The following is a 14,453-nucleotide window of genomic DNA, read 5'->3' as shown; positions in this document are numbered from 1 at the left end:
AATATTTAACCCAGAAAGCACCAGAGCTTTTCCACATAAGTATATTTAACAAACTGATTATTTCATTTAATGTAATTAACTGACATACAGGGCCAGATTATGCGTAGGATTTATTTATATATCTGAGAGATTGAGAACAGTGGGGTAAGGAGAGTGCAAGGAGCCTCCCAACCCTCCTCTCAGGGACAGTGTAAGGGTATGTCTACACTACGGAATAAGGTAGAATTTGTAGAAGTCGGTTTTTTAGAAATCGGTTTTATATATTCGAGTGTGTGTGTCCCCACAGAAGTGCATTAACTCGGCGGAGTGCTTCCACAGTACCGAGGCTAGAGTCGACTTCCGGAGCGTTGCACTGTGGGTAGCTATCCCACAGTTCCCGCAGTCTCCGCTGCCCATTGGAATTCTGGGTTGAGATCCCAATGCCTGATGGGGCTGAAACATTGTCGCGGGTGGTTCTGGGTACATATCGTCAGTCCCCCCCTTCCCTCCCTCCCTCCGTGAAAGCAAGGGCAGACAATTGTTTCGCGCCTTTTTTCCTGAGTTACCTGTGCGGACGCCATACCACCGCAAGCATGGAGCCCACTCAGGTAACCGTCACCGTATGTCTCCTGGGTGCTGGCAGACGCGGCACGGCATTGCTACACAGTAGCAGCAACCCATTGCCTTGTGGCAGCAGACGGTACAATACGACTGGTAGCCGTCCTCGTCATGTCCGAGGTACTCCTGGTCGCCTGTGTGAGGTCGATCAGGAGCGCCTGGGCAGACATGGGCGCAGGGACTAAATTTTTAGTGACTTGACCAGGTCATTCTCTTTAGTCCGGCAGTCAGTCCTATTGAACCGTCTTATGGTGAGCAGGCAGGCAATATGTCCTTCTGCACCGTCTGCTGCCAGCCAAAGATGTAAAAGATAGATGGAGTGGATCAAAACAAGAAATAGACCAGATTTGTTTTGTACTCATTTGCCTCCTCCCCTATCTAGAGGAATCATTCCTCTAGGTCACACTGCAGTCACTCACAGAGAAGGTGCAGCGAGGTAGATCTAGCCATGTATCAATCAGAGGCCAGGCTAACCTCCTTGTTCCAATAAGAACAATAACTTAGGTGCACCATTTCTTATTGGAACCCTCCGTGAAGTCAACCCTGTAAGCCGTGTCCTCAGTCGCCCCTCCCTGCGTCAGAGCAACGGCAAACAATCGTGCATCTGAGTTGAGAGTGCTGTCCAGAGCAGCCCAATGGAGCACTCTGATTGGGCTAAAACATTGTCGCGGGTGGTTCTGGGTACATATTGTCCGGCCCCCATTCCCTCCCTCCCTCTGTGAAGGCAAGGGCAGACAATCGTTTCGCGCCTTTTTTCCTGAGTTACCTGTGCGGACGCCATACCACCGCAAGCATGGAGCCCGCTCAGGTAACCGTCACCGTATGTCTCCTGGGTGCTGGCAGACGCGGTACGGCATTGCTACACAGTAGCAGCAACCCATTGCCTTCTGGCAGCAGACGGTGCAGTATGACTGGTAGCCGTCCTCGTCATGTCCGAGGTGCTCCTGGCCACGTCGGCTGGGAGCGCCTGGGCAGACATGGGCGCAGGGACTAAATTTTTGGTGACTTGACCAGGTCATTCTCTTTAGTCCTGCAGTCAGTCGTATTGAACCATCTAATGGTGAGCAGGCAGGCAATACGGATTGCTAGTAGTCGTATTGTACCATCTTCTGCCGGGCAGGCAAGAGATGACGATGGCTAGCAATCGTATTGTACCATCTTCTGCCGGGCAGGCAAGAGATGACGATGGCTAGCAATCGTACTGTGCCATCTTCTGCCAGGCAGGCAAGAGATGAGGATGGCTAGCAGTCGTACTGTGCCATCTTCTGCCGAGCAGCCATGAGATGTGGATGGCTTGCAGTCCTTCTGCACCCTCTGCTGCCAGCCAAAGATGTAAAAGATAGATGGAGTGGATCAAAACAAGAAATAGACCAGATTTGTTTTGTACTCATTTGCCTCCTCCCCTGTCTAGGGGACTCATTCCTCTAGGTCACACTGCAGTCACTCACAGAGAAGGTGCTGCGAGGTAGATCTAGCCATGTATCAATCAGAGGCCAGGCTAACCTCCTTGTTCCAATAAGAACAATAACTTAGGTGCACCATTTCTTATTGGAACCCTCCGTGAAGTCCTGCCTGAACTACTCCTTGATGTAAAGCCACCCCCTTTGTGGATTTTAGCCTCCTGAAGCCAACCCTGTAAGCCGTGTCGTCAGTCGCCCCTCCCTCCGTCAGAGCAACGGCAGACAATCATTCCGCGCCTTTTTTCTGTGCGGACGCCATACCAAGGCAAGCATGGAGTCCGCTCAGCTCACTTTGGCAATTAGGAGCACATTAAACACCACACGCATTATCCAGCAGTATATGCAGCACCAGAACCTGGCAAAGCGCTACCGGGCGAGGAGGCGACGTCAGCGCGGTCACGTGAGTGATCAGGACATGGACACAGATTTCTCTGAAAGCATGGGCCCTGCCTATGCATGCATAATGGTGCTAATGGGGCAGGTTCATGCTGTGGAACGCCAATTCTGGGCTCGGGAAACAAGCACAGACTGGTGGGACCGCATAGTGTTGCAGGTCTGGGACGATTCCCAGTGGCTGCGAAACTTTCGCATGCGTAAGGGCACTTTCATGGAACTTTGTGACTTGCTTTCCCCTGCCCTGAAGCGCATGAATACCAAGATGAGAGCAGCCCTCACAGTTGAGAAGCGAGTGGCGATAGCCCTGTGGAAGCTTGCAACGCCAGACAGCTACCGGTCAGTTCGGAATCAATTTGGAGTGGGCAAATCTACTGTGGGGGCTGCTGTGATGCAAGTAGCCCACGCAATCAAAGATCTGCTGATATCCAGGGTAGTGACCTTGGGAAATGTGCAGGTCATAGTGGATGGCTTTGCTGCAATGGGATTCCCTAACTGTGGTGGGGCCATAGACGGAACCCATATCCCTATCTTGGCACCGGAGCACCAAGCCGGCGAGTACATAAACCGCAAGGGGTACTTTTCAATAGTGCTGCAAGCTCTGGTGGATCACAAGGGACGTTTCACCAACATCAACGTGGGATGGCCGGGAAAGGTACATGACGCTTGCATCTTCAGGAACTCTGGTCTGTTTCAAAAGCTTCAAGAAGGGACTTTATTCCCAGACCAGAAAATAACTGTTGGTGATGTTGAAATGCCTATATGTATCCTTGGGGACCCAGCCTACCCCTTAATGCCATGGCTCATGAAGCCGTACACAGGCAGCCTGGACAGCAGTCAGGAGCTGTTCAACTACAGGCTGAGCAAGTGCAGAATGGTGGTAGAATGTGCATTTGGACGTTTAAAGGTGCGCTGGCGCAGTTTACTGACTCGGTTAGACCTCAGCGAAACCAATATTCCCACTGTTATTACTGCTTGCTGTGTGCTCCACAATATCTGTGAGAGTAAGGGGGAGACGTTTATGGCGGGGTGGGAGGTTGAGGCAAATCGCCTGGCTGCTGGTTATGCGCAGCCAGACACCAGGGCGGTTAGAAGAGCACAGGAGGGTGCGGTACGCATCAGAGAGGCTTTGAAAACCAGTTTCATGACTGGCCAGGCTACGGTGTGAAAGTTCTGTTTGTTTCTCCTTGATGAAACCCCCCGCCCCTTGGTTCACTCTACTTCCTTGTAAGCTAACCACCCTCCCCTCCTCCCTTTGATCACCTCTTGCAGAGGCAATAAAGTCATTGTTGCTTCACATTCATGCATTCTTTATTCATTCATCACACAAATAGAGGGATGACTACCAAGGTAGCCCAGGAGGGGTGGTGGAGGAGGGAAGGAAAATGCCACACAGCACTTTAAAAGTTTACAATTTTAAAATTTATTGAATGACAGCCTTCTTTTTTTGGGGCAATCCTCTGTGGTGGAGTGGCTGGTTGGCCGCTGGCCACCCCACCGCGTTCTTGGGCGTCTGGGTGTGGAGGCTATGGAACTTGGGGAGGAGGGCGGTTGGTTACACAGGGGCTGTAGTGGCAGTCTGTGCTCCAGCTGCCTTTGCTGCAGCTCAACCATACACTGGAGCATACTGGTTTGGTCCTCCAGCAGCCTCAGCATTGAATCCTGCCTCCTCATCACGCTGTCGCCACATTCGAGCTTCAGCCCTCTCTTCAGCCCGCCACCTCTCCTCCTGGTCATTTTGTGCTTTCCTGCAGTCTGACATTATTTGCCTCCACGCATTCGTCTGTGCTCTGTCAGTGTGGGAGGACAGCATGAGCTCGGAGAACATTTCATCTCGAGTGTGTTTTTTTTTCTTTCTAATCTTCACTAGCCTCTGGGAAGGAGAAGATCCTGTGATCATTGAAACACATGCAGCTGGTGGAGAAAAGAAAAGGGACAGCGGTATTTAAAAAGACACATTTTATAAAACACTGGCTACACTCTTTCAGGGTAAACCTTGCTGTTAACATTACATACATAGCACATGTGCTTTCGTTACAAGGTCGCATTTTGCCTCCCCCCACCGCGTGGCTACCCCCTCAACCCTCCCCCCTCCCTGTGGCTAACAGCGGGGAACATTTCTGTTCAGCCGCAGGCAAACAGCCCAGCAGGAATGGGCTCCTCTGAGTGTCCCCTGAAGAAAAGCACCCTATTTCAACCAGGTGACCATGGATTATATCTCACTCTCCTGAGGATAACACACGAACGGATGTTGCTTGAACGCCAGCAAACATACACTGCAATGCTTTGTTGTACAATGATTCCCGAGTACGTGTTACTGGCCTGGAGTGGTAAAGTGTCCTACCATGAAGGACGCAATAAGTCTGCCCTCCCCAGAAACCTTTTGCAAAGGCTTTGGGAGTATATCCAGGAGAGCCGCGAATGCCAGGGCAAAGTAATCCTTTCACATGCTTGCTTTTAAACCATGTATAGTATTTTAAAAGGTACACTCACCGGAGGTCCCTTCTCCGCCTGCTGGGTCCAGGAGGCAGCCTTGGGTGGGTTCAGGGGGTACTGGCTCCAGGTCCAGGGTGAGAAACAGTTCCTGGCTGTCGGGAAAACCGGTTTCTCCGCTTGCTTGCTGTGAGCTATCTACAACCTCGTCATCATCATCATCTTCTTCGTCCCCAAAACCTGCTTCCGTATTGCCTCCATCTCCATTGAAGGAGTCAAACAACACGGCTGGGGTAGTGGTGGCTGAACCCCCTAAAATGGCATGCAGCTCATCATAGAAGCGGCATGTTTGGGGCTCTGACCCGGAGCGGCCATTCGCCTCTCTGGTTTTCTGGTAGGCTTGCCTCAGCTCCTTCAGTTTCACGTGGCACTGCTTCGGGTCCCTGTTATGGCCTCTGTCCTTCATGCCCTGGGAGATCTTGACAAAGGTTTTGGCATTTCGAAAACTGGAACGGAGTTCTGATAGCACGGATTCCTCTCCCCATACAGCGATCAGATCCCGTACCTCCCGTTCAGTCCATGCTGGAGCTCTTTTGCGATTCTGAGACTCCATCATGGTCACCTCTGCTGATGAGCTCTGCATGGTCACCTGCAGCTTGCCACGCTGGCCAAACAGGAAATGAGATTCAAAAGTTCGCGGTTCTTTTCCTGTCTACCTGGCCAGTGCATCTGAGTTGAGAGTGCTGTCCAGAGCGGTCAAAATGGAGCACTCTGGGATAGCTCCCGGAGGCCAATACCGTCGAATTGTGTCCACAGTACCCCAAATTCGACCCGGCAAGGCCGATTTAAGCGCTAATCCACTTGTCAGGGGTGGAGTAAGGAAATCGATTTTAAGAGCCCTTTAAGTCGAAATAAAGGGCTTCATCGTGTGGACGGGTGCAGGTTTACATCGATTTAATGCTGCTAAATTCGACCTAAAGTCCTAGTGTAGACCAGGGCTAAGGGTCAGATGATATACTTGCAGGCCCCATAGCTCCCAGCACCACCTCACACTGCTCCAAGACCATGGCCCAGCAACACTCCACAGCAGCCCACAGAATAGGAAAACAGCGTAGAGTCCAATGTTGCAATCCCCTGCTACTCTCCCTGGAAACTCCACACAATACAGGGATTATTATCTTAAAAAGCTAAATTAAACCCATGAAGATTTATTGATGAACAAATCATGGACCAACACTGGGAACCTGGGGCCTGACCATAGGGAAGACTCCCATTGACTGCAGTGCACTTTGGATCAGGCCCCTGTTTGGCAAGGATGTGGGAAGGGGGAAGTTTGCCAAATAGTATGAATATTGGTCATATTCAGAAGACAGTGTTCAATCACATACTCAGGAGTGCATGTGGCTGAATGGGATTACAAGGAGAATGCCAGATTTCATAAGTGCATTCCAACCAACCTGTATTTAGCGCTAAAGATGCCCATTCATGCAACAGTCATTTTACTATAATTTTGTATGCTATAGGGAAGCAGTTTCCTGGACTTTTCAAAGTGGAAGCAGTTTGCTTCTGTTCATGGAAGAGGTAACAAGAATTATCTGAAGAAGGAACAGTAAAACAAAAACAAAAAAACCCAAAAGCCTCTGTTATAAATTAGAGCCTCATACGGAGTTTTGGGATAGAAGCAGAAACTGAAAGATTGTTATAAAGATGTGACAAAGAGAAGTACAGTAAGACCCTGAGTTTTATTTCCTGATCCCAGTTATATGATTTGAGTCAGGAATGCAAAAGTTTGGGTCTGTCACATAACAGAGGTCAGTAGTCACTGTACAGTTGTATCATCTTGTTGTGTGCCTAAGAAACCAAGTTTGTCCATTTTAAACAGGACAACCAGATGCAAAGAGCACAAGAACATATAGAAGATACATTGCAATATTATTGAAAAACTACTGGAGATGGAACAAAATTAAAGTCTTTTATCCAAACTTCAATCCAAAGCTAAACTTTAAGATAAATACCATCCTGCACCCCTTCTTTGAAAAAACAAAACAAGAAACAACCCCTTTTTAGTCACAATGCAGTTCCTTTCTTCAGGTCATTGCCAAGAACAGACACAGAGAAGGACAAACAACAGTAACAGCAGCTATAGCTAGTACAGGACATCCAGGCACAGACAGGAATTCATGGGTGACCACTTTATGCTGGTAGAGCTGATGCAAAGTTGTCAACACCAGCTCCAAGTGTCCCACAAGCAATATCCACAGTGTAAGGGGACTACCCAGCAGGTCTGGAGCCTTGCCACTAGCTCTGCATCCCCAGCAGGAGCTCCTAATATAGGAAGCATGACAGGGGCTTTCCACAGCAGGAACGAGCTCTAGGGAGAGAGGAGTGTGCTGTTACAACCTGGCTATTCTGCATTGATATAATAGCTCACAGGGCATCCTACAGGGACACTCATTTGGGCAGCACCCAGGAGACCCCAGAATAGGGGCGGCACAAGCAAACACCTCTCAGTCCCTGCATTGGTTTCTTCACCAGTACAGGGATGAATCTGCTCTAGAAGAACAGCTACGAGAACAAGACCACCAGCGTTGGTGGCCTTCAGCTGCATTGTTGTGGGCTGAAAACCAGTAGTGTGGCCTGGCAGATATTTCAGCTTCGTACAACGAATATCACACAAGCTGTATGAACATACAGTAATGTGACATGGGAGAAACCCACAGTCGAATCCTCTCCAAAACCACATACTCCTATTTAATTCATGATGAGCACCACTTGGTGCAGCAAAAGAAGCCGCTTGTGTGGCCCAAGCCTAGTCCCCTGCTGCCTATTTCCCTATGCCAGCACATATTCTGAATCACTTCCCGAGGAAAACAACATTGTGACACAATCTCTCTTCCCCCCTCCTACTCCTCCATGTCATCCAGTTTGCATACTGCTGGCACTCCCACCTCTAGGATTGCAGACTGCTGGTATTTTTCTTCAAGAGGAAAAACGCTGAATGATCCATAGCCATCAAGCAGAGCACATAGTTAACCTACGGAATCATGTGTTCTTATTCCTACTTCCCTCATCCTTCCTCCCCCAGGCCCTCCTACGATTTGACAAACCCACTTGTGGTTGCCTTGTCTTAAATTAGACTAAGTTCTTTGGGCAAGGGACTGTCTCTTCCAATGAGTATGATCAGCATCTAGAATAATGAGTCCTGACTTCACTCCCGGGTGCTACTATAATTATAGAGGTGCTGTTCGCATTACCATATGTAAGATCGTAGTAAGAGAGGAGCAGCTGTGACCTTGGCTATATTAGTGCCCCTCAGCAGAAATGACAGTCTGGCAGTGCCAGTAGCAGCACCATCCATGAATGGACAGAGGTTCAGCATTTCCCTGATTGATGTATAGTTGGCAAGGACTGAGATGCACTTTCAGCTGAAGATTTATTTCAGATTTACACTGATGAGGCCATCCAGCCAACCCTCTGGGCTAGTGAGCTCAAAGGCAACACTCAGAGTCACAGAGTTTAAGGCCAGAATAGACCACTCGATCGTCTAGTCTGACCTCCTGTGTATCACAGGCCGCCACCACCACCACCCACCACCTGCACACTAAGCCCAACAGTGGAAAGGAGACCAAAATAAATGAGTCCCACCAAAGACTAGACTATTATGTGCCACAGGCAGAGAATAGGAGGGAGTGTGGTACACCAGTGCCTGAAGCCCCTGCAATGGCAGGGAAATTATTTAATGTGATATACCCACATAATACTGACTAGTGACCCTCACCCACATGCTGCAGAGGAACGGGGGGGAAAAAAACCAAGGTCACTGCCAAACTGACTTGGGAGAAAATTCCTTCCCAATCCGACATATGGCGATCAGTTAGATCTGTGCAGGTGAGCGTTAAGCGCCTGAGAATGTTCACTGCCCCCTCAAAGCACTGACTCTCCCCTGTCCAGTGACCCATCTCCAGCCCTGGCCATCCCTGATACTTCAGAGGAAGGAGATTTTTAAAATGCCCAGACTATATTGGGGGAGGAAAACAATGCCTTCCTGATCCCTGCAGGTGGCCAGCTGAAACCCTGAAGCATGAGCCTTAGAAATACAAGACCTAAACAGGAAGTGAGCCCCAGGGCAGTTGACCCCTTCTTCCCACGTCACAAGCAACTGAGTCAGACAGTTGCGCTCATAAATTTGGTCAGCTCTCTCTTAAAACTAATTGTTTGGCCCCGCAATTCTGTGATCGAATGTACCCCTGTATTCACACCCTACACACCACTGTAATAATAATGTACAAAGTAAGCCTTGTGAGGTATCATTTTAAAATTCATAATTTGCTGATCAGTATGGTCCTGATAAAATGTGTGTCAACATTGTATGTGAAGTTATAAGATAACTCTATATGGTGTTTTTAATGCATGTTCCTAATGGAGGTCTGTCTTAAGCAAAGAAAAGTGTTCTATGCTTAATTTGCATTAAAGCAGTAAACAGAGTCATCAAGCAGGAAGGGAAAGAAAGGAAGCTCAAGTAGGTGAGTAAAAAGTAGCAGGGGACATCCTTCCCCATAGACTTGTCATCTCCTGGTATCCAGCTGGAAATGTATTTTTCTTGTAACCACTGCTGACTTTTATGCCTCATTACTTGTACTCACTTAAAATCTCTTTGTGGTTAATAAACTTGTTTTATTGTTGTATCTAATCCAGTGTGTTGCAATTGAAGTGTCTAAGTGGAAACTCCATTTGGGGTGGTAAATTTGTGCATATTATTTCTATTAAAGAAATAATAGACTTTATATAATTTGTATTGTCCAGGAGAAGACCCAAGGCTGCAGGACAAAGGTGCCACAGCTGCTCATTAGTCTAGATTGTTCCCTGGTATGTCACGAACTCTGACTAGGAGGCTGTTCCAGAACCTCATCCCTCTGGTGATTAAAAACCTTCTTCTAATTTCCAGCCTGAATTTGTTCATAGCCGTTTAGAGCCATTTGTTTTTGTGCCAGCTTTATCCTTTAAATTTAAACAGTCTTTACTCTTCCTGGTATTTACCCCCCTAATGTATTTATAGAGAGCAATCATCTCCCCTCTCAGCTTTCTTTTGCTAGACAAAACAAGTCAATCTCTTCCAGTCTCCTCTCATAAAAGAGGCCCTCCATCATCATAGTAGCTCATTCCTGCACCTGTTCCAGTTTAAGTTGACCTTTCTTGAACATGGGTGACCAGAATTGTAAACAGTATTTAAAGTGAGTTCTTACCAGTGCCTTGTACAATGGCATTAATACTTCTCAATCTCCACTGGAAATTCCTCGCCTAATACATCCTAGGGTTGCAGTTGCCTTTTCCCCAGTCATATCACATTGGTGGCTCAGTCATCATCCTGTGATTGACCCATGCACCCAGGTCTCTCTCCTCCTCTGTCACTTCCATCTGATGAGCCCCCAGCTTGAAGGAGAAATTCTTATTAGACCCTACATGCATGACCTGCTGTGCACTGTCCACCCAGTACCACCTACGTCGGTCTTCAACTGCTGCCAGGACTATTGCATAAGGTCAGAAAAATATCCAGAGTGCTTCTCTCCAGGCTATTTTGATACTGCCATAGCCCTCACTCTGCTGCTCATCATACTTTATACTTTACCCCTCTTAGCTGGAAACCCAGCTATTCCAAAATAACGTTTAAACAGGACTTCTGAATCCAAATATCAGTTCCTTTCCAAAATCTGATTTCAATATTAAAGTAACATTCAGAGAACCAGACCCGCTACTGAAATAAATCAGCACAATTCTACTGAAGGCAACAGAGCTACAGTGATTTATACCACGTAAGGCCCTAATCTGCATTCATCAGCATACAGCCAGTAGGCCACACTTTTCAGTAGACAGTGATGTACGTGTGCTATTGATGGAAACTGGCTGATTTGTTTTAGTTTTGTTTGCATTCATATTAAATTGTTTAGCCATCTGTTTGGTTTGTGAAATCATCATTTAAAAGATATTAATTTTCACAAATTATTTCAATTGGTGATACTATTGCAGAATATTGTGTTTACAGTTACACTATTGATTTTGATTATTTATTACAAAATTTTAGTTATTAGAGGAGTACTGGAGAGATTCCCACCACACTTACACACAAACTATCATCTAACCCTAATCTATAGGTCTAAGACACAATCTCTTCCTGGCGCTATACATCAATCCCTTCTACGAGTCTGTGGCCTAAAAACCACAATCTAGCCCTCATATATAGCTGAGCTTTATAACATGCTACATGTAGGTGTAGTAAACAACTCTTCTACCACAGCTGGCAATTGTCTAATTTCTCTCCCTTCCTTCTATTTTAAACCATAACCATCACCTGGGACCTAGTGCAGATTCTAGAGAGCAAGTGTAATATGTTCTCCTTAGCCAGCATGGCTCCGTAAGACAGCAGCTGCACCCTGCACTTGCTGAAGCTGCCAAAAGGTCTTAGTGATGCAGGATGTTGTTTTGGATACTCTGTGTTAAACATTGTGTGGCTTCACAAAACTACCTGGGGGTTTTCCTCCTGAAATAAACCTACCTGCCAGTAATACAAATAATTCTGTGCACTTCTTAAAGACTCTACAATTAAGCTGTATCAACTGACAGAATGAGTCTCTATTATCCTTAGCTCAGAATAGGCTCAGTGCAGTATTTGAGTAATATCAGCTGATGCATGAAAACCAGCTAGCTGAAGCTGAACCGTGACAAGCCAAAAGCTGGTGGGCAGAAAAAAGCATTTTCAAGAGTTTGCAGCCACAGTGCAGCTTTCTTTGGTTGAAAGTCCACACCCACAACTGTCAATTCAGCCAGTAGTTCAGGAGCATTCTTTGATTCCTAGCTTGTGCTAAGTTCTTGAATAGCAACAGCCACAAGTAATGCCTTCCATCATATCCAGCTGGCCACGAGACTCCATCCCATCTTGGAGAACAATGACCTGGCCTCAGTTATTCGTGCCTTTGTCATTTTACAGCAATGCGATATACCTGAGCATGAAGCCTTCAGCACTTACGAAACTCCAGTGCTACAGAATACTGCAGCACATCTCTTCAGCAACACAAACTACCATGAGAGCACATCTATCATCTGCCCTCTAAACTTTCTGAGGGGCCAGTCTGTGTCTGTGCAATGAACGCCCCCAAGACTCAAGGACCAACACAAACCTCATCACATTCCACTCTAAGAGCAAGGCACGTCTGTGACCATGCCTTCTCTAATATATGCACACATAGCAACAGGTATATTTAAAGAAACAAAACAAAAAAATACCAAAACAAGATACTCCTCCGCACATACTTCTCCCCCTATGGAGAGCATGAGACAACAAACACATGACAGATATTAGTCAGATACCACAGTAATGACTGCAGTGTAAAAATCTATATAGAAGTGTTCTCCTATGGAAGTGATGGATGCATTCTCAATGTCAGTCACCCTCAGTGCTACACCCTCTGTCTGGGAGGATTGCTGGGTTTCATACTTCTTACAGAGAGTTTGGGAATTTGTCCAAATCCTATTTAGAAGAAAGTCTCTAGACACTGCATCACTGCTAACTTGAGAGTCTGCAGACTCTCCCTTCACTCATTCTTTTCCCTTGCCTACACTGTGATAGGACAGTGGATTCCAACTTCTTCCAAGTGTCTAACAGTTAACTGGCTGAACCTGCAGAATTCCGCTGTCCCTCACTTATTTCTGCCCATATGTAATGCAAACTAATCTTGGGATTGCAAGACAGGATATGGCAGCAACCCAAGATCCACTGTGGGAAAAACTATGCACAACTGAATGGGAAGCAAGTAGCAGTGGCATTCTCGAGACCAGCTCAGAGGCTCATCATTAAAGGACTTTGGAAGGATTTTTAGGGGAATCCTACAGCACCTGTTAAAATACTGGTACCTGAAGTACCCAGTGTTGGTACATGTACTGGACCAGTAACTGGGATCAACTCTGTCAGAAGTAGGCAAACAGCAAAAAGCACCAACCTTTAATCTCAAATATTTACAGCCCCATGGCTGGGGAAGACTGTTTATTAAGTCTACAGTTTATTCTTAGGCATGCTGAATCATATCCAGACTGAAGCAATTGTCACATTTACAGAGAAAGTAACTATGCAGTTGGGCATATGTGAAACTCTAGCAGCAGAATTCACAACTCCAGAGAAACAATTCTACAGCAGCAAGAACTTTACTTTTTAGGTATCAGATTTTTCTGATTCAAATTCAGATTTTTCAGATTCAAAAAACGTTCTGTGCATTATTTGCTACCCACCTCAACAACACTATTTTCATATGGGATCTGTGCTTGTTTTGGCTTTGCTACTAGAATAAAATGCAATGTTAAGGTTGAACAAATGTAAATGGTAAGGCTTTGCTATGGCAATTGTGCAAGTTAGTCTTCATTTATTGTCTAAAGTTACACCCCTTTGTTGGCATATGGGACACTGAAGCATATTGTCAAACATAATGCTAAATAATTTATACACTGCAATGGTTTATCATAAATCAAGTTCTGAAGAGCTCTTAGTCAAACCACCAGACTCCACAGCTTTAAAAAGAAGAAAATCTTATTTTAATAATGCAAGAACACCACCTTAATTTCACATAATGGACCTGATACACTCTGTTTATGGACTTTGTTTGAATTCATTCATTCCTGTTTTATTATAAGCAAGATCAAATTAATCAGTCAGCAGGTATTATGAAAAATAGGGACTTTCTTCTTCCTTGCAGAGGCTGTGAGAACAGTGTGACACTTGGGAAGCCTCTTCCAAAGAGTACAGTTGCTTGCCGGTGGCAGTCTCTGAGCAGTACTTGTGCTGCTACCACCGGCGCTAACCTCTGTGCTGAGGACCAACTGTGATTTCATGCTTTCCACAACCTTTCTGTATCTCTACAGCTTCATCTCTCACAATTCACCTCATCTGCTGGGACCTCACTTTTTATTAGCACAAGTGACTAACCTCAGGAAGCTGAATCATACAAATGAAAGTATGGAAAATGGTATGTGTAAAGCTATGACTCCGACGTCACTTCAAATTTACTGTTCCAGCTATTTTTTGTTGAGCTGCATATTTCTGAACTTCATCCAGTATTTTCAAGACAAGTTAACAATGTTTGGGCCCCAGCAGGTTACGTGATACGTGGCCGACCATTTCACAGTAGTAGGAACCCAGGGGGAAGAATGTGCATCAGGATCTGGAGAGAGTCTCCTATTCACTCATTTACAATGGACAGTGAAATTGCACAGATTTTCCTCACAAGCTCCAGCTACATGTGACACTTATGCCTGTGTCCGAGGTAGAGGTAAAACTCAGATAAGTGAACTCAATCAAGATCATGAGTAAGGGGAATACAGAATAAACAACGTTGCTTCCTTGGAACAAAGGTATTATATTTTTAATCCATATTCATCACTCGATATGCATTGTCTGAAGTCAAGACAGTAAGGGACTCAAATATTTGTTTAAAACCATAAGCAGCATTGGTAGCAGCAGTACCCAATATTTATATTATGGTATTGTCCAAAGGCCCTCATCTGGACTGGGGCTCAGCTGTGCTGTGC

General features: G+C 46.1%; 2 protein-coding genes across 4 annotated transcripts in view; both read right to left on the bottom strand.

Moving 5' to 3' along the window:
* FRMD3 (FERM domain containing 3) overlaps window positions 1-14,453 on the bottom strand; it is a 220,029-nt gene that overhangs the window by 119,678 nt on the left and 85,898 nt on the right. The gene's annotated exons all lie outside the window — the stretch shown is intronic.
* Window positions 4,057-7,491, bottom strand: LOC141987898 (uncharacterized). Its single transcript, XM_074953739.1, has 4 exons — window positions 7,422-7,491; window positions 6,387-6,478; window positions 4,944-5,295; window positions 4,057-4,364 (listed from the first exon to the last, which is right to left on the bottom strand). Exons 1-4 carry the CDS (start codon window positions 7,489-7,491, stop codon window positions 4,057-4,059), a joined length of 822 nt encoding a protein of 273 aa, XP_074809840.1.

The sequence above is a fragment of the Natator depressus genome, chromosome 5 (genome assembly GCF_965152275.1).
Source record: "Natator depressus isolate rNatDep1 chromosome 5, rNatDep2.hap1, whole genome shotgun sequence".
NCBI lineage: Eukaryota > Metazoa > Chordata > Testudines > Cheloniidae > Natator > Natator depressus.
The sequence above is the reverse complement of the archived record's forward strand: the minus strand, read 5'-3'. Positions and strand labels throughout refer to the sequence as shown.